Raw genomic sequence first — 27895 nt, forward strand, 5'->3', positions numbered from 1 at the left:
GGGATTTGATATCCCAAAACTATGATCTGATTATGAAAGACTGCCATGGTGGAGGTCTCTGGAAATTTCAACCGATTGAGGTTCTTCACTGTGTGCATAAATCTAAGCACATGGGCCTCTGCATTGTTTCTCCAATGAAATTCGGCTGCCACAGCTGGGATTGAATCCTGTGACCTTCCAAGTCAGCAGTCAAGCAGCATAACTGCTATACCACTTGCGGTGGGCATAGTTACGTACCTTTACTTCCAGCTACACCAGCTGATTCAGACTTCTTGAAGCAAAAATGACTATACTATAAGATATGTATGGAAAGAACTAGACAAGAAAGAAATGCACTGTATTTACTTGTCAGTAACAAATGCTTTTTCATGACTTTCATTGCTTGAAGTCAATCCTTGCATAACTTTTGAACGATGACTTTAAGTCAAACATTCTAAATCCTACGCTTTTTAGAGTTATGTAGATAACCTGCATATTTACATTTCAATTTGTAAACAAGTTGACCAGAGCGAAAATGTGCTCCTTGTTAAATTTTCTGCTACTTTTAATGTTACTGTGCGGTAGTATCCTGCTGCCTTCTACACTTAGACTCTATTCATCCCTGGCAATATGGCAAAGCAATATGCAGAGTGTGACGCTTGCTTTGAGGAACAACGACTGGGAAAATCCACCTCACCTCAGCCACTAAACATCAACAAATTAATTTTAGATGCGAAGCAACTCTTTGGCTCACATGTCGAACACCATACATACGTGTCTGTAAGAACGTGCCGCAATGCGTTCTCCTTGTCGCAAATGTTGGAGCGGTGCCAAGTAGGTCATGCTACGGCTGCACGTTGACGTTGACCGACTGTCCCACAGAACCTTCCCTCCACCATATGCAAAACTGTGCAAATGCTGCTGCTTGGCTCCAGCTCCCAACTTGTACGCTCTCCAACACTGCACTCTACCACACTTTCTACGCTACACAGCATTCTAACCGAAGCTCCTTCTGTGGACGACACACCAGCTTGTACCTTCCCATGTGGGAACACCCCAAACAGCCCGGCCTACTCAGAATACTAAATCCCTTCCAGCGAGAGGCACCTCTTTCCAGTACAGCCCTGGACAACCAGCAAAGACTGATTGACCAGGCCAACCAGAGAGCACCCCTGATGGAGCATGAACTGAGGGCTCCATTTTTTAGTTCACTAGCACAATAAGCAATGAAGTTTCCTACTACTACTGCCACTACAAGGAGGGGCTCTGTGTGACATCGTGGACTGGCCCAGCCTCCCAAACGAGATAGTTGTGCCACTTTTAACAAGCCCACTATCTAGAAGGATCTTTACGACGTGAAAAAGAAGTTCATTCGGGAGCAACTGCATTCAGGCATGCATCATCATCATTATCATCATGAATTGTTTTCTTAAAGGCCCGATAAAAGGGGGGGGGGAACAAGGTAAAGAAGTGTCGTACAAACAAATTTCTTTCAATTTCGTGCATCTCCGGTTAATTCATGGTTTCATTATAAATAACATAAAACCAAAATATAAGTCAAACTTTTTTTTTTAATGCAATGAAAATTCGACCCTCGTCTTGTTACCGGTCATTGGCAGAAAAAAATGCAAAAGTCCTGCAACAATAAGCAGCTAAAGCCGTAAGCCTCCATAGCCATAGTGAGCATCAGCAGCGGTGCCGGTGGGCAACGCCTACAGTGTTCTAGCAATGCCACCTTGCCTCTGATATCTGCTGTCAGTCTGCTATTTTCTTTTCTTTATTTCCTTCACAAATGAGTGGTAGTCGACGGCAGTTTACGATAGCTTTAAGAAAAAGTTATCGGTTATGCCGAAGCTCACAGGAACCTGGCAGCATAATGGGAATTCAGTGCATTGGTGAAAAGCGTACGATACTGGGGGAGCCAAAAGCAGCGTATCACATCCTACAGCAACCAAAAAAAAAAAACATGGCTTCATGGACGGACTGCAGTGCACTCCGAACTGGAAACGCAACTCGCCGAATTCGTCCAGAAGCTGTGCGCAAGATCGCTACCCATAACAGCAAAGTGCATCCTCGTGAAGGCTCTCGAGATAATGCTCGACTCTGGGCTCACGAGGGTGCAATTCAAAAGATCGCCATCGTAGGTGCAGAAATTTATGAAGCGGAAGGGCTTTGCGCTGAGACGGCATACTTCTGTCTATTTGCAAACGCTGCAACAGTAACGCATTTGATGAAACGGAGGACGATGCTCTCTGGGACGTTACTAGTGAAAAACAGACGTCGTCGGGCTCAAGTTTGGACAAGTCTGAGTGACAGCACTTTGTGACCTTCTGGCATTCAACTAGATCAAAATGATGTCCCAATAAAAATAAATGTCACCACATTGCAGCTGGTTGTGTTACGTATTTACCAAGGTAAGGGTGTGCGGCAATACTTTGCAATTTTTAAAGATTTCTTTATCGGAGATTCAAAGTTTAGAAGGCCGACCTATATTCCGGTCCGACCTATTGTGCAATTTTTACGGTATACCCCAGTAAATGAAAAGTCCCCCCTCATGCTAAAGCTGCAGTTGCGTTGTGTTCAAGCAGATGCAGTACTTGACACAAGCACTGCCAACACGAAATCGTCCACTCACTGCCTTGAAGGCTGTCGGCGGCCTGGTTGACACGGCCAATAAAGATGGGGTCCTCGGAGTTGTCCGACTCCTGCTTGGCGACCATAAGGACCCGGTTGGCGAGCCGGGCAATGCTGGACGTGTTGTCCACCATCTGCTGGGGGAGCTGACGAGCCATGGCGTCCTCGCACAGCTCAGTGTGCTTCAGGATCATGTCCTCTGTGCATACGAATAAAAAAATATATTTTTCCTTTCTTGGGTTTCTTGCACTAAAACTGCAGCAAAATTATAAGGCATGCTATAGTGAGAGACTACGTGTCAGTACTGATCGCATGCGGCTCTTAGAAGGGATGTCAAAGTGAAACAGTAAATTTGTTTAGAGCATGGTGCAAGAATAACCAGGCGTTGACGCTGAGTACGCCTGAGCGTTCAGATGATGTTCGGTCTCGCAGGCGCGCTGTGCTGCGAGCCGTCAGATGGCGCCGCGGCCAACGTACCGAGAGAGCGATGCTGGTGAATTCAAATTCCTCTGCCTTCCCAATGTTTTCGTTCCATGCGGTGTGAGTAACACTTAAAGCGCAAAGGAAAGTTTTATTTCAGAATAAAGGGTATAATTTTACCAGGTTTAAGGATTCATCAACACAAAAATGTCTTGTGCAGGGCGTGAACGTCGTCAACACAGATAGTTCCATTCATGCGCACAAGTATTATCGTCTGTTCACAGTATTGCTCGAGGCAAAGAAAAAAAAAATGTAAGCCAGTGTGCTATTCCTTCATCAAAATACTTCCCCATGAGAAAGAAATGCCAGGAACCTCCACATGCTTAGATGTAGGTGCATGTTAAAAAGCCCGGATGGTCAAAATTTGACAGGATTTCTTCACTATGGCATCCCTCGTAATCAAATCATGGTGTTGAAACGTGAACCCTCTATAATAGCTATTACCCTCTATTGAAAGAGAATCGTTACTGCACCAGAAACATATTTCATGAGTACTACTGTTTTCATTTAAACAGGAAATCACTGAAGCATTTGCGCTTGTTCAATGTGAATGCGATATAAATAAATATTTGAAACGTGCAAGTATTCCATAACAAGTACACAAGAGCAATGCAGTTGTTGCATGAATTATATAAATATTTGAACCCCGCAAGTATTTAATATAAAGCACACTAAAGCAATGCGCTTGTTCATGACTAGATGTTGCGATGCAAATTCGGATATAGATTTATGTCAATGATCACCGTCAGACAATCACTGTCAGACGGCACTTTGGAAAGAGGAACACGCTCCGCACAAGTTTGAAGCCAAAACGCCAATTCTGTACAAAACACATTATAGCCATTTCGAGAACCTTTTGGCAGTTTGATGTCACTTTCGTCGACAGAATAGAATTATTCATACGCGAATGGGAAAAAACGTGGCTTCAAAACAACACGGTCACACATACCAACACAAAAACCCAGAATCAGCAGCATGCACATTTCTGCACGTTTTTGCCGAGCGTGTTGCTGAGACCAAGACGGCTGACCCCACTCGTCGTAGTGCCACCTACGAGATAACTGATAACGGCCCGAACATTATTTGGACACGCTGGTATTGCACTTTTCAATGCATCGCGGGGAGAGTGTCAGCACTTGTATATTCTTACACCGTGGTTTAGAGTGATATATTACACTCTGAAGCCCCTAATGCTGCTACTTTCACCACCATATATTTATTAACTGACGGAAAAATCAACGTGGAAAGCTCAAATTTGAAATTACCGACCAAAATCTCCAATGTGGACGTCAGAAATTTCCCAGGCGCTTTTCTGGACTTTGTCCACACCCGCTGAACGAAATTTCCTGAAACTTGATATGTTAAGTCTAAGGATCGTTCCATGACTACGAGCCAAATCATTGATTGGGATTCTGTGAGCATAATTGCTACAGAGAGGTGCGTATCATGGTTACCTTTAGAATATTTGCCCATTCAAATGAGTAAACAAGTGATCAACTCGCCATGGGTAATCTTCCCGAGATATACATGCACACACTGCAACACCTAACACATATCTAAACATCCCCCTTGCACCTATTATTGTGAACCAGGGACTTCGTAGTGACCTCGAGACATTAATATGTCTTTTTTTTTCTTTTTAACAAGGCGAGAGCCTGCTCTATTTAAGCCAGTGCTGCACATTGTTTTGATGAGACGCATGTATACTTGGCTTGGCAATATAATAAATAAAAATAACAAATCTGGGCTTGAGGTGTCTTAAAGAGAGGTTCTCTTATTTAACGACTAAAAATGTATTGATCCAATGTCAGCTGTTTTGTGCGAGAATTGGTGTCTCCGTTCTAATATTCCGCATCTGTCATGGCGCTGTTATACTGGGAGTGGCAGCGTTTTGATAATACGAGCAGCCAGACTCACCTGTGACCTTGACGAAGCTCGCAGTGTCGGTGGCCTCGTCAGCCAGGTTCCGCATGTGCATCATGCTTTCCGAGTACTGCTTGTGCAGGTTCTCAAAGTGCTCGTCCGCAGCCTAAAAACAACACAAGTTGACCCAGGGATCTCTCCAACATGAATAATAATAATATTAGTAATAATAATAATAATAATAATAATAATAATAATAATAATAATAATAATAATAATTGTTAAGGTTTAACATTGCAAAACCACCATATGATGATTATGAGAGATGTCGCAGCGGAGGGCTCCGGAAATTTTGACCACCTGGGGTTCTTTAGCGTAAACTTATGTCTAAGCACACAGGCCTCAAGGAACCTAAGCCTATGCACACAAGCTCAAGCATTTTCGCCTCCATCGAAATACGACTGCCATGGTCGGGATTCGATCCCGCAACCTGTGAGTCAGCAGCCGAGCACCAAAACCACTAGACCATAGTGGCGGGTCCTGTCAAACATGAAATAAGAACTTCAGTTGTTGTAGAACAAGAACAAACTCTGTTTGTAGTTGTTGGGCAGCAATGTAATGAATCATGCAAGTAACCATGAATCAATATAGGCTGCATGACTATGCAGCCTATATTGAGTAATGCTCATTTGAAATCCCAGAATTCTTTCAATCCTCAAATAACAATGCATCACCACAGGCCGCCATAGGCACTGGCAAGATGATGTCATTCCAAGTTCTTTGAAATCTTAGGCGTATAGTTAATCTTCACTTGCTCTAAAATAGTAAATTGAAACTAGGAAGTAGTAAAATATTACAGCAGTTTTTTGGATCACAGTAGTGCTCAAAGTCCAAAAGCTGGTTACATTTTCAGCCTGGCAAAGGAATGCGAGAAGTGTCTGAACGGTGCTTGCACCGGCTTCTAGAAGTTCCCGACAGATGGCACACTAATCTAGGACTTTTCGGTTCGGAGTGATACACATGGACGTACGCAGCAAAGGCTCATTTTGGTATAGCGATTGAGCCATCATGCATTAACGTCGAAGGGTCAGCCCGATTTGTGCACATAATGTCTTCACCACTTTGCAGTCCGAACGGTATGATGCGCCGAACCTTAGTCGAGTATGACACAGCAGGCCTCGCTGCACTGCCATGATATTTCAACAACAAACATTTTTCATTGGCTCACTTAAATGACACAAACTGTTGAGTTGAGGGAAACATGGCCTCGCAAACCAAAATTGTGCTCTAAAATCTGTTAATGAACCCGGATGATAAAACCAATAAAGATATAGTATTAAGGCTTGAGTGAATATTTGAAAAAATATTACCGAATTCAAGTTCGCTTAGATTCAAATTTAAACTATTGAAAATTTCGACGTGTTCGCATGAAACAAATGTCCACGTGTAGGCCCCTGTAAAAGTGGTTTCACTGCAGTGAACGGGTGTTCTACCGTGAATACACCTTTTAAAAAAATTTTGCACTGCTGCAAAGCCCCACTCGTGTCTTTCTGTCCTTCTTGTCTCTGTGTCGTCGTTTTGTTCTTGCGCTATAACTATCGTCATTATCGTCCCACTTCAAAGTTCATCAATAATTCCTTTATGTTTAAAAGCTTGTTATGATGGCTATGCAATATAATAAATTGTAGTAAATTGTAAAAGCATCGCAAATTGTAAAACATAACATATTTTACAGGTTATAACTTGCATTCTACTAAAATTCAAATCCTGCTGCTGTTCAAAGTTGCTTCTACTTTCTTTGAACCAAATTTTTCAATACAAAATATATTGTTCTGGTTAGTTGGGTTATGACAAATATGCACAGTTTTCTTTTTAATATATTATTTATATGCTTTTTAAATTCGATTCAAAATTATTCATACCAAATCACTACTAGTTTCAAATTTGCTTTGAACCTAAAATTTACTATTCGCACAAGCCTAATAGCATTGAATGGATGGCCAGGATTCCGAATGAACATGCATAGCTGAAAGTTGTCGGGCAACGTTTCATGACTTCTTTGAGATAAGGGTCAATTAACAGTTTAGATAATTAACAAAAATTAAATAAGTTTACTGAAAGAGCAGCCTGTTCTCTTGTGAGCAGCTCAAAACATTTCGGCATGCGGTGGTGCAGATATCAACTACGCACTCCACTCTGCGTGGTCTTCAATATCAACTTTAGCAGTGCTGCGAAACAGAAAGTTAAGCCAAGAAGTACCCCAGGGCGGACGAATAGAGAGGCGCAAGCGCCACTACTAGACAGCAGTGTCAAGAATTAAGGTCCTCTCCAATCTTTTATTTCGAAAGCTGGTGCCGAGCAGACGCACACAGACCCTTTGGTACGGGTGCAAGGACGAGCATGAGCTTGATGACTGAGCAAAAATTATCAAATCTTCAAATACACCAGAGTAAATGGGTCCCTGTTAGAACTGCATCAACTCCTCATGTGCTGTTTGCCATTCACACACTTAGGATTAGCCATCGTACCAAAGCTCTGGCATCTACAGCAGACTCGTTGCCAGTGATATAGAGCCAAGGCAGTGAAATTATCGCTCACTAGCTTAGCTTAAATTTTGTATTTGACAGCACATCAGAACTGACCACTGACGATCGCAAGCCTCAACTTTTGTTACCGTAACTGCCACTTGAACCCTTCATTGCAGTAATCTCGTACGAAGAAGAAATTGCAACAATATTCGCAGCGACAATGGCCACGATGTTGGCAAAACGGAGCTGACATCTGCTGTGCACCATCTCTAGGTGTATCAACTTGTATAAAATCTCTCGTTGCTGCTAAACATCTTTTTGACAGTAGATGTCAGTCCCAATTCAAGTATTTGTGCATCACTTCAATCCAGCAGACAGATTTTGTACAGAAAACAGGCTTAACAATGCAACTTAGTAATTAGTTCATAAAAAACTTATAATATGATAATATAATATAATATCTCTAATATAAACATCAAACATCACACAGGTACCTTGTTGTCCGGGTAGGTCATCCGTATACGACCAGCATTGACTAACTGCGGAGTCAAACTCTCCACCTGAAAAGACAAAGAATAGTGTCAGAGGAACCCCTGCCTAACCATCCACCACTGATTTTGACTACACTGGATACACAATGAGATATCACATATTTAATTTCTGTAAGCTGCATGCAACGACAGATTAGAAGAGGACAAAATTGATGCATTGTGTGCGACTACAATATAATACTCTTTAATGATAGGCATAATAAAAGCTGACTAAAACCCACAATTTTTTACAGCTTGTATGTACACAGTCTCTCTAAGATTTTTTACAACCAAGGGCTAAACTAATGACGACAGCAGCACATTATTGGTAGTCATGTATAAACTTACCACCAGCACTTTCTTCATAACTGAATCATAACTTACTGATTACATTTAGTTTGTCAACTTTTTAATTATTATTTGAATCGCTAAAGTGGAAATTAAGTTGTAGAATGTCTCAACCACAGAATTGAGCGTATTTCGTGCTAAAATTTGTCTTGCTGTTTCCCCCCCTTCCCAAATAAATCGAAAGCCCACAAAATCCGTCAAAGCACGTGAATTATGAAGTAAACTTGCATGTGTATGCCGCTACTCAAACATTTCCATGACTCCGTTCATTTATCGCGATATAAAAACTAAACTTGTCGATATTTCGGTCGTGTACCAGCTGCTCGTCAAAATGGAAGGTCAGACAAAACATAGTAGCCAGTGCACAAGAAGACCCAGTAGCAACCCTCAAGCCAATAGCAAGGGTCTTGGCAACCTTCAAAGAATTGCATCAAACAGATCTCACTACCGTTCATAAGTTAATTCTATTATCAAGAGCCAGCAGTGACTTACGGTAAACAACTGCTAGTAAAACAACAAGCGCCTGTGATTCCAAAGACGCCTCACCTGAGCCGCCGAAGACAAGAGTGCCTCGGCAAGCTTCTTGTTCGACGCGCCTCCGAGAGCAACGTTCCGTGCCGTGCGGGCTGCCTTCTGCGAGAACTCTGTCAGGTTGCGAGCCTTGTCTTGGAAGTTGGCTTCTCTGTTGGGCGTGCCTTTGAGAGGTGAAAGCATGTGACAAAAAGCTATCGAAGGAAAGAGACAGGCAAGGCTCGAAAAGCAGGAACGAATAACTGACGACAGATCTTTGGTTTGCTATCCAACACTGGGGAAAGAGGGAGATCTCAACAATACTTATGTTTACAATGTTAACGCTAACTATACAGGTGCACCGTTTACACGGCCAACATCACCAGCAGAAGCATGCAACAGGGCCTTACCCTCGGGAGCGTGCACAGCTTCGGTGAACATCTTCAACGGAGTGGTGATGTCGATGAAATCCTCTACCACCTGCACGCAACATCGTTAGCGTGATTATGGTACCCAAATGTAAGCCTGTAGCAGCACTGCTCTGGAGTCATGCCCGAGGCATACAATGTTTGAACTTAAGAAGACAAGTTTGCAATCGAAAGTCAGTTTCTACAGCACAACTGACTTCAAAAACTAAGAAGTAGTGGCGGCGCAGCGTATGATAAGTACCCCATTAAAATAAGTTCCATTTGTCTAAGTTAGTCTACCTTTTTGTGCAAGAAAAAAGAATGAAACAAGCATGTTTCAGCAGGTAGAAATGAACGACTTACCTTTTGTGACGTCACCGACATGGTAAAACACTTCAGCACTGAAACAAAGGCTCTTGAAACCAACGCATGACTAAAATATTGGCTGTGTGTAATTAAAAACAAACACCAAAGTTGCAATAAACAATGTTTGTACTGCCTTACGATTATTTCTCACACACTGCCACTTCTCAACAACCGGAACAGTTGAATTAGCAACCACTGCAGCAGCATTCTATATGACCATATAGAATGCTGCTTACTTTTTCTGCTAGTGAACATCATGTACTTGCATTCTCATCAGCCATAAACCTAGTTTCCCTGAACCCGGTAGCAATACACACAAAAAATCTTCCATGACGGACAATAGAGACAAGGACTGACGCTAACCTAGTCTAGTTTCCCAGACTTGCCGACAGCTCTATAAAGTGACAAAGTGTCTTGTGCTGAGTGCGAACAAAGAACGCGCTGATTCCGTGCTGCACTCACTAAGGGTAACGCAGTGCTTGGAGGTAACTACTGCTTACCCTGTTGACGAGGGCCTTCTGAATCTTGTGCTTCAGTTCGAGCAGCTTGGACGAGATGAGTCGAGCAGTCTGCAGTGCCTCTGGACTGTTGCCCTGTTCATTGTGAACAAAAAATTATGGTACACAAATCAACGAAGATAAACACGTTAGCTGTGAATTTATTCACAGAGTCCATCCATCAATGTGCTCTCGTGCCCAGTGCAACAGAGGGCACTCCACACTCCGATGCACATAGGACACTGCTCTGCCTGCCGTTAGCTACCTTTCTGTTATCTTTTACACAGTGTTCGTCCCTTCAATGTTCTTCGTGCACCCTCACACATTTAACAGCAGTGCTGTGCAGATTGCTCAGCAAAGAAAGTGTTCAAGAGTAGGACTAAGGAGACAACAAAACACGAAAAAAGTAGTCTATTTTAATAAAGAGTCCAAGTTGGGAATGAAGGAAAGAAGAGAGAAAGGCAGAAATTACTACTTGAGTGCTTCACTTAAAAGGCCGAATTTGACATTCACTTTGGAAATCTGCTAAAGTCACCAGCCTCTTCCCTGCAATCACTCCTCTACATTCCCTACATCTTTCCATTCACGCGAACGCATCGCCCCGTCATCTTCACAAGCATGTCAGAAAAAGTTGGTTACTGACCAGTGGCCATACAAACTATTCAGCCATATTTGAATGCATATTTGAGGACAAAATTAAAGTGAAGACGAAAATTAGGAAGACGAACCGCAAACCGCCTGTGCAGTAAAATCAAAAAGGTTTTCCATCTCGAAGTCAAGACATGATTACGAAGTACACCCCTGTGCCATGTGGACACTGGATTTACTTGACCCACCTGGAATCAATCAACATACAACTACATCCAAGTTCATGACTGTTCTTAGAATTTTCGCTCCTTGAAAATGTGTTAGCCATCGCCAGAAGTAGAACATGCGCCCTCGCGCTTCACAGCGCTAAAGTACATTCGAACCTCGATTTAACGAACTTGGATATAACAAAATATCGGTTATAATGAAATAAATGATGAACAGTCTTGCAATTATTATAGTGTTAGGAATATACCTTAATAACGAATTTTCGAATATAAAGGACATATTTTCGCGTAAGATGCAACCTTGTTATAATCAGGTTTCAGTGTACGGCAAAGTGCATGGTAGCCACCAACGTGACTGCCATGCAGTTGTAGTTCACCCCTTTCATTGCCATTTTGTACATGTTTTGCCAAATACGAATGTTTGCAAACCCACTCAATGCTGCACTCTACCAAGACAAGTTAAATTGCACGCCCACACACACCTGGCCTCGCCTGCACAGGTCCTTGAGCTTGCGCGTGAGCGAGTCAATCTCGTTGCACAGTTGGACTATCTCGGCCCGCTGCGGCATCGGGCAGCTTTCAGCGGTCCTCCGCCCTTCCTCTACTGTCAGCTGGATGGCATGCTCACCTGTTAGGTGGAACAAAGCAACATGAAGAAGTGAGAATTGGGCTCCACTGCTTTTGTAGAAGTATATAATGATTGTTGTGGTCTTGCATCCCAAAACCACAACACAATTATGAGGAGCTTCGCAATGGAGAGCTGTGGAAATTTTGACCGCTTAGGGTTCTTTAATGTGCAGCTATTATCTAAACACACAATCCCCTATCAATTTTTCCTCCATTATTATGTGGCCACCGAGGTGACGATTCAATCCCGCAACCTCTGGGGCGACACTCAAGCACCATAACAATTAGACCACAGGAGGACGATATCTGGAAGTCAGTAATGAAGAAGCCAATAAAGAGTACTGGCTAAAAATGATAAACAGAGCATGAGGGACACTATGCAAGAAAGAAAATGCACAGATACAGCACTGTTTTCTTTGTGCTATGTCTTTCATACACCATTTATAATTTTTTTTACCTAGGTGCCGACGAAGATTAGTACAGTCAAGCCCGCATATAACAAACCTAAGCCTGATGCGGCATTCGTTCGCTCTATCCCGAAGTTCATAGTAAATGAAACACAGCTTTTAAAAAAGGTGAGAGTGAAAACAAACTTTTTTTGCCCAAAAAAGTCTGTCATGCACGTGATTTCACGAGCACAGGCAATAAGGGCGGTCTCAAGTTCATTTAAAACGACAGGGTGCTCGTTCACCGAGGTCCGTGGCATAAGCTGCATGAGGCACTGGCTCCACAGTTTCGTCGTTCTTACAATCCGATTCCTCCAAATCGCTCTCGCCATGTACTTCATTCACAATGCCCTAAACCATGCACGGTTCCGCAGTGTCGGCATCACCATCGGCCGTAATTAAACCATCGCAACAGATGTCCCACCCGCTCTCCCAGGTCAGAGTCGACGACGCGCTGCCACAAATTGCTGCCGGAGTGATCCTGTTCGGAAGCTTTAGGCTCGGAGTTGGCCTCGGAAAAACAGTTTCGCGCGCATGTAGCCGTCACCGCCGCCCACGAAATATTCACCATCTCCCCAACCGAATACCAGGACGCCCGAAGCGGCAAGTTGGCTGCCAGGTGGTCAACAGCTATGAGCAAGCGCTCCGCAACACGGCACCTAACGCGCGGATTACGCTCAAGCCAAGTGGTCACACTTTCGACGTTTTGTTGAGCAGCAGGAAAAATCATGCAAGACCTGCCGTCTGCCATCCTGACCACACATGCACACCAAGAGTGAACAAGACGCGCACAAGTGACAGACATGCCAGAATGCGCGTAACATGTCTGGGCCCGTTTCTGGTCAGAAAACGAAACTAGCTTGAGCCAGCGTAGCTGGCGTCGCGGAGCGGTGGAGACGGGCGAAGGGGTTGTGATCAAGAGGGGAGAGCAGATTTGCGACTGAAGGGCAAGGAGATGTGAATGAGTGAAGAGAGGGGAGGACACGGCGGGAGGGCGACCTTGAGAAGCAAAACACGCGGGAAGGAGGTAGGTCGGGTAGCTTGCTTGAAAGGTCCACAAAACGCGCGTAGAAAAACTTGAACGAGTGCCTCCACGCGCAGAAGTCAAAGCACGGCTGCCTGGATTGGTGCGCCCAGCGGTGTTCAAAGAATCAGCAGTCGTAGTAAAAAATCATCTTGTTGCCCCGGCGGGTTAACGTGGCCTCACCGACTTCGATATTTCGCGATTCTTTCCGAGCAAATTAACAGCCGTTTTCACACTTCCGCAAACGTGCGGAGGACATGCTGAGCCGAGTGCGAAGTGAGCGAGAACAAGCCTAAACATGAAACGAATCGCAAGTTATCTGAGTCGGCGGGGTAGTGTGTGCATGTGCACTAAACGCATACGATCGGATACAGTCAGTGGCTGACGATGTTGGCAAATGGTCTGGTCACTCCAAGCCAGCGACACCAACGACAGTACCAGCGAGCGACGTCAACGACAGCACCAGCGATCAAAAACAGGTTAGATGGCTCACCAGTCTTCAAAACACTGATGGCAGTGTGAAAACATGGGCCTCGTCTGGCGATGCGGGGTGCTCAAAAAGCGGTCGGGGAGAGCGGCCTGATCGGTGGTCGAAAGTGGTTTCCCGGGAAGTCGGCAGAGTGCTGACTCCGTTCACTGTAACCGATCAGCAGCGCTCAAAGACGTTCGTTGTAAGTGCGATTCTGTGCCGTTGAACCAATGTATATTTTCACGGTCACACGGATATTGTTCATTTTTAAGTGGGGCCGTTATATGTGGGCTCAACTACACAACTGTCGATGCTGGGTAGCACAAAACTGATGGCCCACAGTGAAGAAGCACACACATTCTGAAGTGCCTTCTCCATCTTACGTCCCTTCAATGTAGCACAACCCATCAACCAAGGCACTACAACCGACATGCTCAGCCTTCAAACTTATCAAGAGATGCTTTCACCTCTCAGCACATAGTACACAAGCAAATTTACAACAATGCTGTATTTGCAGGAACCTGAATAAATGCCATTCAAACTATCTCAAATGAATGCCAAAATGAAAACAGTTCAGGCAACTTCACCTGGCAGTGCTAATGTAAATATTTCAAGCACAAAAATGTGTTTTCCTTTTTATTTTTATTTACTGAGTACCATTTTCTCTCCCTTGTTTTTATTGATTCTTAATAGGCTCTAAACACTTGAAAATGTATGCGTTCACAAACTGTACATCTACCATAGGGCAACTTCATAATTGTGCCTTTATTTTTTAATGTTACTGCACACATTTGCTTTCTTAAAGCCTGCTTTCTGCATTGGGTAGTAATTTACATTGAACTCGCAGAACTTTATGCGCACCTTCTTGTTAGCACCTTCCTGTAACACGTCCTGGCACTGTCACTTCCTGGCACTGTCAAAAAGGACAAGCTTTTGGTCAACAGTAGACATAAATCAAGAATGGTGCTCGGATTGCACGAGCTTCTCGCTATGAGGTCCCACCACATGTTTGTGCCAAGCTTCATAGCCTGCTAAAATAAAACTGTAGTCACACTAGTGCACACAAGATATACAAGGGTAGAGAGCAATCTTGTATCACATCACACGTGCTTGAAGCAATGATGCATGCTGGCGTTAACTTCTTTCTCTTGTGCCATCCCCGCTGTGTAGCTCCCAGCGCAATCATCGGGATGAGAGGAGAGAAAGTAATTGAAGTCCGCAACCAACCCTACGACTCCAATACTGTAGTCGCTGTATGAACTGAGGTCATTGATGATTTGAGAAAGCGGTTCAAAGCGCCTTTAAGATGGTTTGTCAAACAGATATGGATATTAACAGAGCGAGGGAACGTTGCCAACCTACCGAGGCCACGGTCCGAGACACCAGGGTTGACCAGCCACTTGAGCGCCTGTTCCACACGGCCACCCACGGTATGCGCCAGCTGCTGTATGCCGCTGCGCTCCACGTTGGTGATGGCCTGGCCAATCAGATTGTTCAACTCACGCAGCTTCAGGCCGACCCCACGAGCCAGTGATTGGGCTTGGGGTGATGCACCCTGCAGGTTTTTAATAATACCTTGCGTTTAACGTTCCAAAACCCCCATACTATTATGAGAGACGCTGCAGTGAAGGGCTTTATAAATTTCGGCCACCTGGGGTTCTTTAACGTGTACCGATATCCAAGTACACGGGCCTCAAACATTTTTGGCTCCATCAAAAATGCAGCCAAAAATGCATTTTTGATGGAGCCGGGATTCGATCCCACGACCTTCGGATTAGCATTCCAGCGCCATAACCACTAGAACGCCACGGCAGGTCCCCCCCTGCAAGTTTTGTAAAATGGTATGACAGGTTCGGTGACTGGTGGTGCAGAAAAAAAAAATAAATTGCACAGTTCCCAGTGACGCACTGAAGACTATGTGAAGAGAAACTTCAATTAAATGCCGCAAAACTGTTCACAACCTGAACCTAACAATTACACTCAAACATCGATAAAACGAACCTAAATATAATGAAATACCGATTAAAACAAAGTAAACAAAAAATGGTCTTGCAATAGATGCGATGTTAGAAATATGCCTTTACAACGAATTTTTGAATATGACAAACTTATTTATGCTTAAAATGCAAATTTGTTTTAATGAGATTTGAGTGTATATGCCTCCTCAACAAATCAGCAAGAGCAACCCGTGTGATTCGTATTTAATTCAAGACGAGGTCTGCAGAATGCAAAGATGCAAAGCGGTACGACTGTTGGTGCACACTTTCACATACTGAAATATGAAACACTGGCTTCCAGCATGCATTTAAAAAATATTCATTACAGCAAAGAGCTGGTGTTCCTCATAATATGAATGACGCATTGCACTTTTCAATGGTGACCAAGCACGACAGAGGTCGAACTTCTTGATCAGCTCAGTTACACAAAATGCAAAAAGAGGGTCAATGGCCGCTGAGAAACTCCGTCCCCACTCAGGCTCAACCACGACTGAAAGTAACCACATCACACTTGCATAGCTGTAGCTGAAGCAAAAAACAGTGCAACTGATGAGAAGAAAAAAAAAACAGGCATTAATTGCTGATTTACTGAGTGATTCAAGCGTCCAAAAGCAGCATGTAAGGCTACAGATAAGAAGAATGTCACTGTGCACAGCTCTAAATATAAACAACCAGGTGTTCTATAAATTACATGCAAATGAAGCTACAGTAATGCCTGCACTCCACCTCCATTGAAATGCAGCCACTGCCAAAAGGGATCAAACTTGTGACCTTGTGCTCATTCATGAAATCTTTCTGTGCCTTACACCCGACACTAGACTTGTGTGAAAAATGAAATTTAGGGTTCGAGGCGAATTCGAAACGAATAGTGGTTTTGGTCAAACAATTTCAAATCGAATAATATATTTAATGCATACTATAAAGAAACATGGGCATATTTGTCATGATCTAACTGGCCTGCACAATGTTTTTAAAAAGTTTAAATGACACATGTGTAGATGCCTTTTTTTTGCATCAAAGGAAGTGGAAAAACCTTGAATTGTAGCAAGATTTGCCTTTCGCTTGAATACAAGTGATAGCCTGTAAAATATGTTACGTTTTGAAATTTTCTATACTTGGAGCCCATAAATCGGCATAACACGCATTTAAACTTGAAAAATGAATCAATGTGGGGGTAATATCCTTACTTGCTCCATTGGCGAAAGCCAATCGAGTAAATAAGGCCAGGCCAAAAGCATTTTGACCGGCGAATCACTGGCTGCCTTAAAAATGTTTATTTTTGACATTCTTTCGAAGATGGCAGCATGGTATTTTGATTTTGCCTTTTGCTTGGGTTGTTATCCGCTCGATGGACTTGATTGTCCGTGTCTTTTAGATGTGCAAGTGTGCTTTCTTATTTCTTTAGTGGCGAAGAGTGCACTTGGTGCAGAAGACTGAGGCGCAAAAAACATAACGTGAAGCAGGAAGAGCAGGAGAGAAGACAGAACAGCGCCAACTACCAACTGTTTAATGACCGTCTAGGAAACGCACTGGAAAGAAGACAAAACCACTGGAAGAAGCAGCACACAAGACTTTTTAGGCGCTGCGCACAGGGCGTGGTATATTGGACTCCCCTAGGCTGTGGCAAGTTCTATATCAGTCAAACGGGGCGTTGCATTAATGACAGACTGAGGGAGCATGCCAATAGTTTAGGCAAAAGTGAGCATGCGCATCTTCCAGCGCACTGTAAAGCCTGCGGATGGTGCCATAGTTTGAAAAAACGGTGATTCTTGGTGGGAGCAAAAAACAAACAGCTAGAGAGCTCTTGGAAGCCTATTTTATCAAAAAGAAAGGGCCCGATTGTATCAGTGATGCATCTATTGTGTTGTACGCAACAGAAATGCATTTTTTTGGATAACTTAGTGCCTTGATCATGACGCTGTGCGATGTTTGTTGGCTGTGCACGCATGCGCGGTTTTGTCTTCTTTCCAATGCGTTTCCTAGACGGTCATTAAACAGTTGGTAGTTGGCGCTGTTCTGTCTTCTCTCCTGCTCCACGTTTTATTTTTTGCGCCTCAGTCTTCTGCACCAAGTATGTACCAACTAGCCCAAAAACAAGGCCTTTTGGAAGAGTGCACTATTCTGGCTTTTTCGAAACACGGCATTGCGAAAAAGACACGAAAGAAATCCGCTTGTCCCGACGTCACCAACGCGCCTCCAAGCCGCCAAATGGGTTCATTTCGCTCGCCACATCCTGGTAAACAAAGTCAAGCAGAATTCATCAAGACTTTTCTTCGTGTGTAAGGCACAGGACAAAAAGTCTGAGAGCCGTTGGGAGTGTAAAAAATGCGAAGTTGTTCTTCACATGCCAGTGTGCTTTGAACTTTTTCACAAAAACCACACTGACGCATCTGATGCAGCCAAGCATTGTTCAGCAAACAAAACAAAGCTTGTCATTCTATAACGTTTGTTGCGCATTTTACAGCGGCTTAGGCGTGCCAACCCATGCTGCCAGCAGGCGCGAAAATTTTCTGGCAGAATACTAGGCGAAGACGGCAGTGGAGAGTGCGGAAGCGAATGGTTTAGCCTTAAGGTGAGGTTTTGCGGCAGTGCAGATTTCCCCTTAACATGTTTTTTCATGACTTAGCATCAATTCACTGCAGTGAAACCATTTAACAAAACATTATATGAAATTATTATACACTTGACAAGGTGCTTTCACTGCTTAACACACCTCCAATGCAGTGAAACCAACTTTACAAAACGTACGCTGATTAACATGCATTTATTTGTTCGTTTCGAATGCTTCTAAATTTTCAATAATTTAAATTGAATACGAAGTGAATTAAAATACTGCATTATTGGTTCAAATATTCGAAATATTCGAATATTCGCGAAAGCCTTCCCGACACAAACATCCAAAGAAAAGCACAGAAATGATCAGAACACTAACCTTGCCATCCTGGCGCAATTCACACAGGGCATTCGTCATCGACTCGAGGTCTCCACAGAGCTTGCGGATAGCGTCACCATCGGCAGGCAAGGATCGGTCGGCGACTCGCTTGGCATAGTCGAGGATGTGTCGCAGAGACTTCTCACCCACTCCACCAGTCACGGCCATGGGATCCTCCAACCAATCGTGCGCGGACTGTATCTTGCCTGCAATAGCATTCTGAGAACGCAGAAGACAAGGTATGCAATCACTTTCACTCTCATCAGGATGAATGAGAACAGTCACTTGGTGGAAGCAACGTTCTCTCAAAGTGACGATGGCTGTCGAAAAAACTCGTTGCAAACTCGTGAAAGTGCCCCTTTTAGACAACAATCAGTAACGGGCAGGGATAAACTCACTGAAAGGTTATTTACACTCAACAACAGTAATCGACTGCCTGAACAAATGACAGGATTCCAAGGTTAGCTACAACCACACTTCACAGCAGTTACACCAGTCCCAAATTACACATAGTACATGTCCACACTTGTCATAAGAAATTCGCATACAATATACACCTTCAGATGTGATGAACTATCTTTGTGACTAAGTTTAGTCCGCCCGTATAACTTGCACATCTTCCATTATTATGCCAGAAACAAGTATCACTTCGTTTTTCAATGTGCATTGTTAAGGAACCTCTTATCAGACATGAAGCACTATTAGCATTTTTTTTAAACGTACATGCTTTCCATGTTACGTTCCCAGACAATACATAACACGGCCTGCATGCCCAGGCAATCTGTAGCATGGCCTCTCAGCAGAAGTTGCTGCTGGAGAGTTACATTTCTGAAAGCACTGGCCTCTCGGTCCTTGGACTCTAGGGTGATGACCAAGCATTTACGCGAATGCCACAGTCCCATATTTTAACATCATCGTCACTTGTCATTCATTTATACCACACATTGATTGATTGATATGTGGGGTTTAACGTCCCAAAACCACCATATGATTATGAGAGACGCCGTAGTGGAGGGCTGCAGAAATTTTGACCACCTGGGGTTCTTTAACGTGCACCCAAATCTGAGCACACGGGCCTACAACATTTCCGCCTCCATTAGAAATGCAGCCGCCGCAGCCGGGATTCGACAGGCGACCTGCGGGTCAGCAGCCGAATACCTTAGCCACTAGACCACCGCGGCGGGGCATTTATACCACACATGTTTTATATCACTCTTGCATTTTTAAGAAATTCTACTTTTACACACCTTTAGTGTCCTGAATCTTAGACATGTCGTCTATCCATATTGGGCTCCTAACCTTTGTGTTTACCATCTTTTAACAACTAAATGAACAGGGTTACGGCAGACGCATACACACGAAAACTATTGGGTTGGTGTATATCATGTTTCATGGCATTTTTCATTTTCATCGCGATATATGAAAACAAGAAAATATCGCCTTCACAGCCCCAGATGGCAGCATCCAAATGTCTAAATAGTCTATATCGTGATTTGGCACACTTTTTCCATCCCTGGCCCATGCACCATAAAAATCTGTATATCATTGTAATCTCACATAGCAAATTTTATTCTTAACAGCCAAGGCCGTAACGGACTTGCTGAGTATAACAGCCAATTTTTTAAACGAATAATGCCTAGATGTGAAAAAAAAATACAACACAATCCAACCTCGTTACAATAAAGTTGCATCTAACATGAAAATAAGTCTGTTATATCTAAAAATTCATTATAAAGGTATATTCCTAACACTATATCTATAGCAAGACTACTTTTCATTTACTTTGTTATATGTGGGTTCATTATGTCGAGGTTTGAGTGTGCACTCAGACCATGATATAAAGAACACAGATATAAAGAAATATCGGTTAAAATAAAGTAAATAAAAATAGTTTTGCAATAGACAGTGTTAAAAGTATACTTTCACAAAAATATTTGGATATAACAAATTTTATTTCGTGTAAGATGCAACTTTGTTGTAACGAGGTTGCAGTGTACAACAGTCGCTTAAAAAAGCCAAACCCACGCACCTGTGCCTTCTTCATGACGGTGAGATTGTCAGCGTCCCACTCCTCCTCGTCGTAGGTGGTGAGCTGGAGCACGCGGATGATCTCGTTGATCTCCTCCGTCATGCGCAACGCCAGGTAGTTGCGGTTCTCCGCCGCCTCTTCAACGCCCTTACCCGCTGCGTCAAATTCCACACCAGCAGGTTAGGGCTGTCCAAGCTTACCCTTCTATTCTCTCAATCAGAAAATTGAAGTCAACGTGTCGATCATAAAGTAGGCTTATTACAAGGTAGCCCAGTATCAAGCTGCACAAAAACTGAAATGAGTGTTAGTGAGCGGCTGATTATAGTGAGACTTACAAAATCATAAATCACCCTTTTTTCAGGCGTGACTTATGAAAAACTTTCCATAAAGGTGTTTATAAATTTAAACTGCATTTTTCCCCGGCAGTCGGCATTCTAGTGTAAGAAAAATTATGTAATAACACATTGTTTTGTGTATTGATTTAGTAATTAATCTTAATCTTTATTAAAGGGCAATTAAATGCTCATTTTGAAGTGACACACATTCTGTCTTTGCATAAATGGAATCAAATCTCGGGCTAGAAATACAGTGACAGTTTGTTTTATGTTACATTCATTCCCAGCAAACAAAACATATACAGTTGAACCCCTTTATAAGAGGCATGCTGTGGGCAGCCATTCTTGTCTCTTATACGAGGTGTCTCTTTCAAGCAGGCTACCAAGCATGCATTTTTCTTTAAAACTCTACTTCAGAACAGGCACACTGGTGCCTTTTATAACCATTTGTCTCTGACATGAGTGTCTCTTATAAAGGGGTTCGACTGTAGCACTGTTGATGTGGCTATCGTAAAGGGGAACTTTGAACAACTCATTGAACACAGTGATGCATTCAGCAAAGCAATTATATGTGGCAGAACACAGAAAATTAAGTTAAAGACGCATATACTTTGCAGGAGGTTCAATTCATCTAGATTTACATGTACAGTAGACTCTCGTTAAACAGGACCTGAAGTGACCGGGAAAACGTGTTCCATTTAATGGGAGTTCTGTTTAACAGAATTCCATTCGCTGAAAGTCTGCTCTACCTAGCCCTTTTTTTTAGCTACTAGTCTACACAACTATCAAAAGCAAGTTGTGTGCACAGGTGTGTACAGTGTGCCCCAAGGGATTAAGGTAAAATTCCGGGTCTTGTGCATCGAAACCACAATCAGAGCACGAGCTTTGTGCTAATCTTGGTGGCTTCGAGTTCTCCAATGTGCACTTTTTGCTTTCTGCACAGACGCTCTCGCATTCTGTTCCAATTGGAACAAACCTGCCTCACGACTTCGTGCTTGGCATTGCAAGGCCATTGCCACCGAGCTAACGCTGCGAGTGTGTAGTTCACTCATTTCCAGGATCAAAGCACCAAAGGGTGGAGACAGTGAAGGTACATACAAAGTGTCTGCATTGTTTTATTCTGTATATTGGCAATCTTTACCCTAAAAGGATGATAAAGTACCATGGCATTTAATTTGTACTAAACTGGTATAGACGGTCATTGAAGAGAAGCTTATTAGCGGTCGTTGAGGGGGGGGGGGGGGGAGGTGAGAAGTTTGATTGGTGTGCCCACCTCCCCTCCCCATCAGAGGTCGAGTCTGAAAGGAAACAAGTTTTGCAATAGATGCCAAAATTAAAATGAAGCAATTACATGCTTCTAAAAATGGCCTCCCTTTGGTTCATAGCACAAGGAGGGGAGGGAGGATGCAGCTGCTTTCTTGTCCCCCCCCCCCCTCTTTAAATACCAAACCAGGAGAACAGCACTGGACACGAGACCACTGTTTAGTTTATTTTGTAGCTTCTTACCCAGTGCTCCTGTTACATATATTATAGCCAAGTAGGCAAACTTCGAATTCTAATATATTTGAAAACTTCTGCTCTACCCCTGGCTAATGGATGAACAAAAAGAAAGCAACCATGAAAGGTGTTGTGAAACCTGACCAATAGAATTATATACATTCAAACCTCAATATAACGAACCCAGATATATCGAAATATCGGTTATAAAAAAGTAAATGAAAAATACTCTTGAAATAGACAGTGTCAAGAATTTACCTTTATAACAATTTTTGGATGTAATGAACTTGATTCTGCGTAAGATGCACATTTGTTAAAACGAGGTTTGAGTGTACGGAGAGTCCCCGAGTGCGCAACGTACACTGTGCCAGGATCTGGACGAAGATCTTCATGCTGCAGATGAGGATGGGCGCCAGGACCTTGACCGAGTCGAGGCAGCGAATCAGGATCTCCCGGTGAACCTGGTGGGTCAGCTCCTTCTCCCGGGCATCCACGTCGCGCGACACTTTTGTCAGGCACGGGCTCATGTCCTGCACAGGTAGGGCACGCCACCGTCACAGGCAGAACCCTCACACGCACGATCGACACAAGCAACTGTGAAGTGCCGGCCAATGCTTTACAAGGCACATTTGTGCTTGGGCAGTCATCGCTCGCATGCCAGTTCACGCTGATGATAATTTTCCATCTACGACAGACAGCAAACCTTGACCATTACACCTCTGCTATAAAACAGCAGCTAGCAGCAGTGAAATGGGACACGCTGGCCACCACACGCTGCCGCTGCGCTGACAGGGCACGAACAGTAGGGAAATGTGAAATCCTGAAGAGCCGTCAGAGGAGAGCGAAGATTGAAAGTAAGAAGAATGTGATGCGTTTACGGCTTTTGTCTTGTCTGCAATTTGCTTCAGGTATTCATCAACAGGATGAAAATTGACCTTATGCGATTAGACCAAGCCAATACAAGATATTTCTTCGTCCTGGTCTTTTAACGGCCTGGCTATTTGCTCCTGTGCTGCCCTTTTCAGCCATGCAGAAAAGAAACAGACCCAAAAGCGTGCCGATTCGACAGTGGACACATGACTCGGCATGCTAGAGAACAAAAGAAGACACCGCATTCTGTAAACCACGCGGACATATGACTATTGCACAGCTATGTTTGACAGTTGGGGTTTCTGTGCCATTCATAAGCAATACAATTTTTCGCCTCCCAGTCATAAATACAAATAGCTCGTTTTTGTTCTAAAATGATTTGCCATTATGTAAAAATTAATTGTGAATTTATTTATGATGTTGGAGGCTGAAAACATGTTAACCTGCTTACATGTGGCATCTAAAACCTTTTGCCAGTCAATTTTTGGCACCTAGTTTTTTAAATTGATCATACTAATGGTTTTCAATAACGAGTTTCTCAAATACCTAAACATTTGTCTTCTAGTCATCACAAGGGCAATCATTGCACAAGTGATTGTCACATGCAACTGCAAGTGTGTAAGCCAATGCTGCCTAACGCACTACGTGTGATCACGAGCCCAAATGTCAAAAGCGCGACTCTCCCGCAACTCATTGTCACAAGCAACTGCAGTGGCCAGAATCGGTGCTTCACAAAGCGTGCCCGATTGCAAGCCCAAATGCCACTATCCCAAGTTACCCACCAAATGATCGCTGCAAGCAGTTGCCATAACAAGAGTCTATACATCGTTAAGCATGTGTGGTCACTACCATACCTTTGCCCACACATTCAACAAGTTTTATGCCAATCTTCAGTCATTCATTTGCCAGTGTCTCTGACTTCTTCAATGATTAATGAGCCAATTCGCATGCGGGAGTTCACGACACACAAAGCAGATAAATTAATATTTAACCTACAAAACACTACCCTGATTGATGCAAGAGCTGCATACCATAAATAACAATTGCTGGGTCCAACGTACCAAAACCACAATATCAGTTGAATACGGCAAACCCTCGACGAACAGAAGCTTAAGGAACCAGAAAAATTTGCTGAGAGTTGAATAAGGGTTCGGAATACAGGTACGCAACCAATCTCGTCAGATGCACTTTTTTCATTAAGCAGCACCTTCAATTGAGAAATAGCAATTTACTGAAAGTCTACTTTATTCAGATTGTAAAAAAATTGAGATTGTATGAGCATTATATTAAAAATTAGTTGAGCTGCTACATGATAGAGTTTAGTTAGACAAAACAAGCACTTTATAAATGAATGTAATACAAACAGGCTGTCGGAGATAATTAAGTGCTTTTCCGAGCATGAAGACAAAAATAACTGATAAACCTACACATGAATGTACTGAAAGGCTAACTACAGGCACCCTAGTGGCCAGCTACATGTTACGGTACAATCACAAAAGTCTGGTTTAGTGGCAAACCTCAACTACTATGCACTTTGACCATATATACTCCTTAATAGCACTTGAACGATGGGACATGGAGAAAGAACTGAATATACAAACAGTGCAATTTAAAAGTAGTTACAGTGTAACTACGGAAGCAAAGATACAAGAAAAAAAAAGAAAAGGAAAAGAAAAGAGAAAAAAGTTCTATTTTTGTACCTTTGCTTCCATAGTTACACTGTGATTACTTTTAAGTTGTGCTGTTCGTATATTAAGTTATGTTCTACCAACTTCCCCAAATTTCCACACTTACAGAATGAGCAAAGAACACGCACCTTGACAAACTGAACAAGGTCTTCCATGGACTCGATCACCTCGGACACTGCCAGGTAGTCCAGCACTTTCTTGCACTCGCGGATGATCTTGCGCACCTCCGACTCGTCGAAGCAGAGCAGCAGGGCAGATGTCCCTTGCAGGATGCCTAAATGATGCCAGAAGCACAGGGGTGTGCAGAGGAGTAGGGGTGGTTGAAAAAATTCCATGTTAGATGACATGTCACTCTAAGGGGACATTGGCTCTCAGGTTTTGACCGAGAACTGGGTCTCATAGACAATAGACCTCGGCGTCCCTGTCAGAGGACAAGCACAATGCAACCATGCGTGAATAACACACAGTTTGTCGTGTCCTCGGGAAGGCAACATCCTGACAATCCGCACGAGTAGGTTTCACACGTAACACTGCTTTCGGGTCTGAGGAGGTAGGAGCGATTTTTTTTCATAAGTAGTGCAGGCAAGCCCAAACATTTAAATTAAAATTACAACAGGGAGTCCTGAATATGTTATCTGCACATAGAGCTACACCAGGCATGAACTTAAAATGCAGTCTGCTGTAGTTTATCTGCACGATGTTGCAACTGAAGTAAGGTACGCAATTTGAAATCCGTAATTCACTATACGTAACTCGTGCAGAATAAGAAAGTTTTTTTTGTCTTTTTCTTGGTGCGTGTGTAAAATGTGACAAAGAAAGCAAGGAAGGACTGCTGTCAAACTTTGGCACCCCCCCCCCCCCCCCGCCCTGCTCCAAGGGCGAACCCCCATGCTTTCCATTTAATACACTTCACCTGCCAGTGATTATACAAGGCCACAAATTCTGATAATATGTGATGTCATGAAGACGTCATGTGACATTGAGGTCGTGTGGCTTGAGGTCATGTGACTTTCGGTACACTAACGCCTGCATTCTTAAACGACCTTAGGCTTCAATTTTCTTCTTCGCTTGCATGAATTGAGCACAGCGCCACCGCTCAACTAAAAATGTTGCCGCATTTTTCGAGAAACGCTGCAGAATATCATTGATGTGCAGCGACTTGTTCTGCCTAGAGATGGCGATTCCGTCGACTTCCTCAAGTCAAGGTGGAGCGTTGAGTTATGGGACGTACTACGATTGATTTGTGGGGTTTAACGTCCCAAAACCACCATATGATTATGACAGACGCCGTAGTGGAGGGCTCCGGAAATTTTGACCACCTGGGGTTCTTTAACGTGCCCCCAAATCTGAGTACACGGGCCTACAACATTTCCGCCTCCATCGGAAATGCAGCCGCCACAGCCGGGATTTGATCCCGCGACTTGCGGGTCACCAGCCGAGTGCCTTAGCCACTAGACCACAGTGGCGGGGCTATGGGACGTACTACAATATAGGGGTGAGATATACACATTCATTCACTTAAGTATCCCACGACGTTTAACTAGGGTTTTGTTTGACCGTTCATGTTCACACATGACTAACATCGCATTTTCCGATTCACTCTGACACATAAGGCTTTCATTTTAATAAGGAGCTTCTTCCGAAATTGCAAATTTTCGTTACTTTACATACTCATCTCGCCACGTCTGAGTACACAACTCTCACCTCGAGCGCCCTCGATCAGCTTCTTCCTGGCGGGCTGCGAGTAAGGGTCAGCCTTGAGCATGGCCGAGGCCTCCTCGAGAAGCTTGGAGGACTGCTCGACCCGCTGCAGCGCTGCGGGCATGTCCTGTCGCAGGATCTGGTCATCGCTGCTGTTGATCGTCTCGCGTCCCACCTGGTGCAACAGAAAACGGGTTCACACATTCGCTTCGATGTCAGTGAAGCCCGCGAAAAGGCTAGTTGGTACAGCCCTCACGAATTTACATGCAGCTCGTACTTTTTCAGTTTAATGAGTGCCGTGATCAATTGCTCATGATAACCGCATCATGTCACTGCAGACCTGGCTGTTAAAGGTAATGTTGAATCCAATGTATGTGTTCGGGTCAAAATTACGCCGATATGACACTAACTGCAGATGCTGAAAACAAGACTATAAGCATTACTTAGCCATAAATTTTTACATTCGAGTGCATGAGTACTGTACACATACATTGTTGCGCTTTTATAAAACTGATAAAAGAATGCCTCAACAACTGAAACAAGTGAAGAAAGCACAAAATGATTGGAACAAACTATCACGATTTTCTTTTTTGTCCCTGAACATTTAAGTGTTCCTATTTGTTTGCTTTATGTGCATTTGTGTTACCAACCAACATATAAACTAGATAATAATTGATGTATTTTGCAAGACAAATGCAAGTATTTAAACTTGCACTAAATAATTTGCCGTCCTTGTTTAGTGTTTCCAAGTAAAGTTGTAGTTGCCTAAGAGTCGTTCGTTTCAAACATGTTGTATTGTATTGTTGGTCTTCATGTACTACCGATTAATTTTACATCGGTGTTATGTTTTGTGCTGCCCTTTCCTGCTAAAGGCCTTACAACATGCTGTACAACATAGATTAGTCACAGTACCACAAACGGAAACGCACCTTGATGAGGTTCGAGACAGCCATGCTGACCGCCTTGACGGGGCGCTCGAGATCGGGCATGGCGTTTCCATCTTCAGCTTCTTCATGGAGGATCACCAGCCGAGACACCTGGCAGGTGGAGTGACAGCAGCAATTATCATTGAAAAATAAAATTAAAAAAAACAATATCAGCCCCTCTGTGTCTCATCTGCCAAGCAAAACAGTAAAATACTACTGAACTTAGCTACTTCACAACAAGCGAGTACTCATCCTCCACTATCCACTGCATGCAGTTCCGAACAAAGCGTAGAAATATTCCATTAACTGACTCCTAATGCAGTAGCAGTATATTTCCGTAATTCATTTGGGCACTGCCAATCAATCTTGCACCTAGGACCACTTTTGTTTCCTCCTC

General features: G+C 43.4%; 1 protein-coding gene across 8 annotated transcripts in view; it reads right to left on the minus strand.

Annotated features, from left to right (window-relative positions):
* Nucleotides 1-27895, minus strand: part of Vinc (vinculin) — a 65258-nt gene that overhangs the window by 28393 nt on the left and 8970 nt on the right. For all 8 annotated transcript variants that reach the window (XM_037431779.2, XM_037431778.2, XM_037431777.2 and 5 more), the window contains exons 2-15: nucleotides 27502-27609; nucleotides 26576-26747; nucleotides 25000-25145; nucleotides 22675-22843; nucleotides 20482-20636; nucleotides 18453-18671; nucleotides 14886-15078; nucleotides 11440-11585; nucleotides 10146-10238; nucleotides 9283-9352; nucleotides 8909-9057; nucleotides 7979-8044; nucleotides 5011-5122; nucleotides 2615-2812 (exon numbers count right to left, since the gene is read on the minus strand). In XM_037431779.2, the coding sequence (XP_037287676.1) occupies nucleotides 2615-2812; nucleotides 5011-5122; nucleotides 7979-8044; nucleotides 8909-9057; nucleotides 9283-9352; nucleotides 10146-10238; nucleotides 11440-11585; nucleotides 14886-15078; nucleotides 18453-18671; nucleotides 20482-20636; nucleotides 22675-22843; nucleotides 25000-25145; nucleotides 26576-26747; nucleotides 27502-27609 (1996 nt within the window). The remainder of the gene's footprint in view (nucleotides 1-2614; nucleotides 2813-5010; nucleotides 5123-7978; nucleotides 8045-8908; nucleotides 9058-9282; nucleotides 9353-10145; nucleotides 10239-11439; nucleotides 11586-14885; nucleotides 15079-18452; nucleotides 18672-20481; nucleotides 20637-22674; nucleotides 22844-24999; nucleotides 25146-26575; nucleotides 26748-27501; nucleotides 27610-27895) is intronic.

Source organism: Rhipicephalus microplus, chromosome 10 (assembly GCF_043290135.1).
Source record: "Rhipicephalus microplus isolate Deutch F79 chromosome 10, USDA_Rmic, whole genome shotgun sequence".
In the NCBI taxonomy this organism is placed as follows: Eukaryota; Metazoa; Arthropoda; class Arachnida; order Ixodida; family Ixodidae; genus Rhipicephalus; species Rhipicephalus microplus.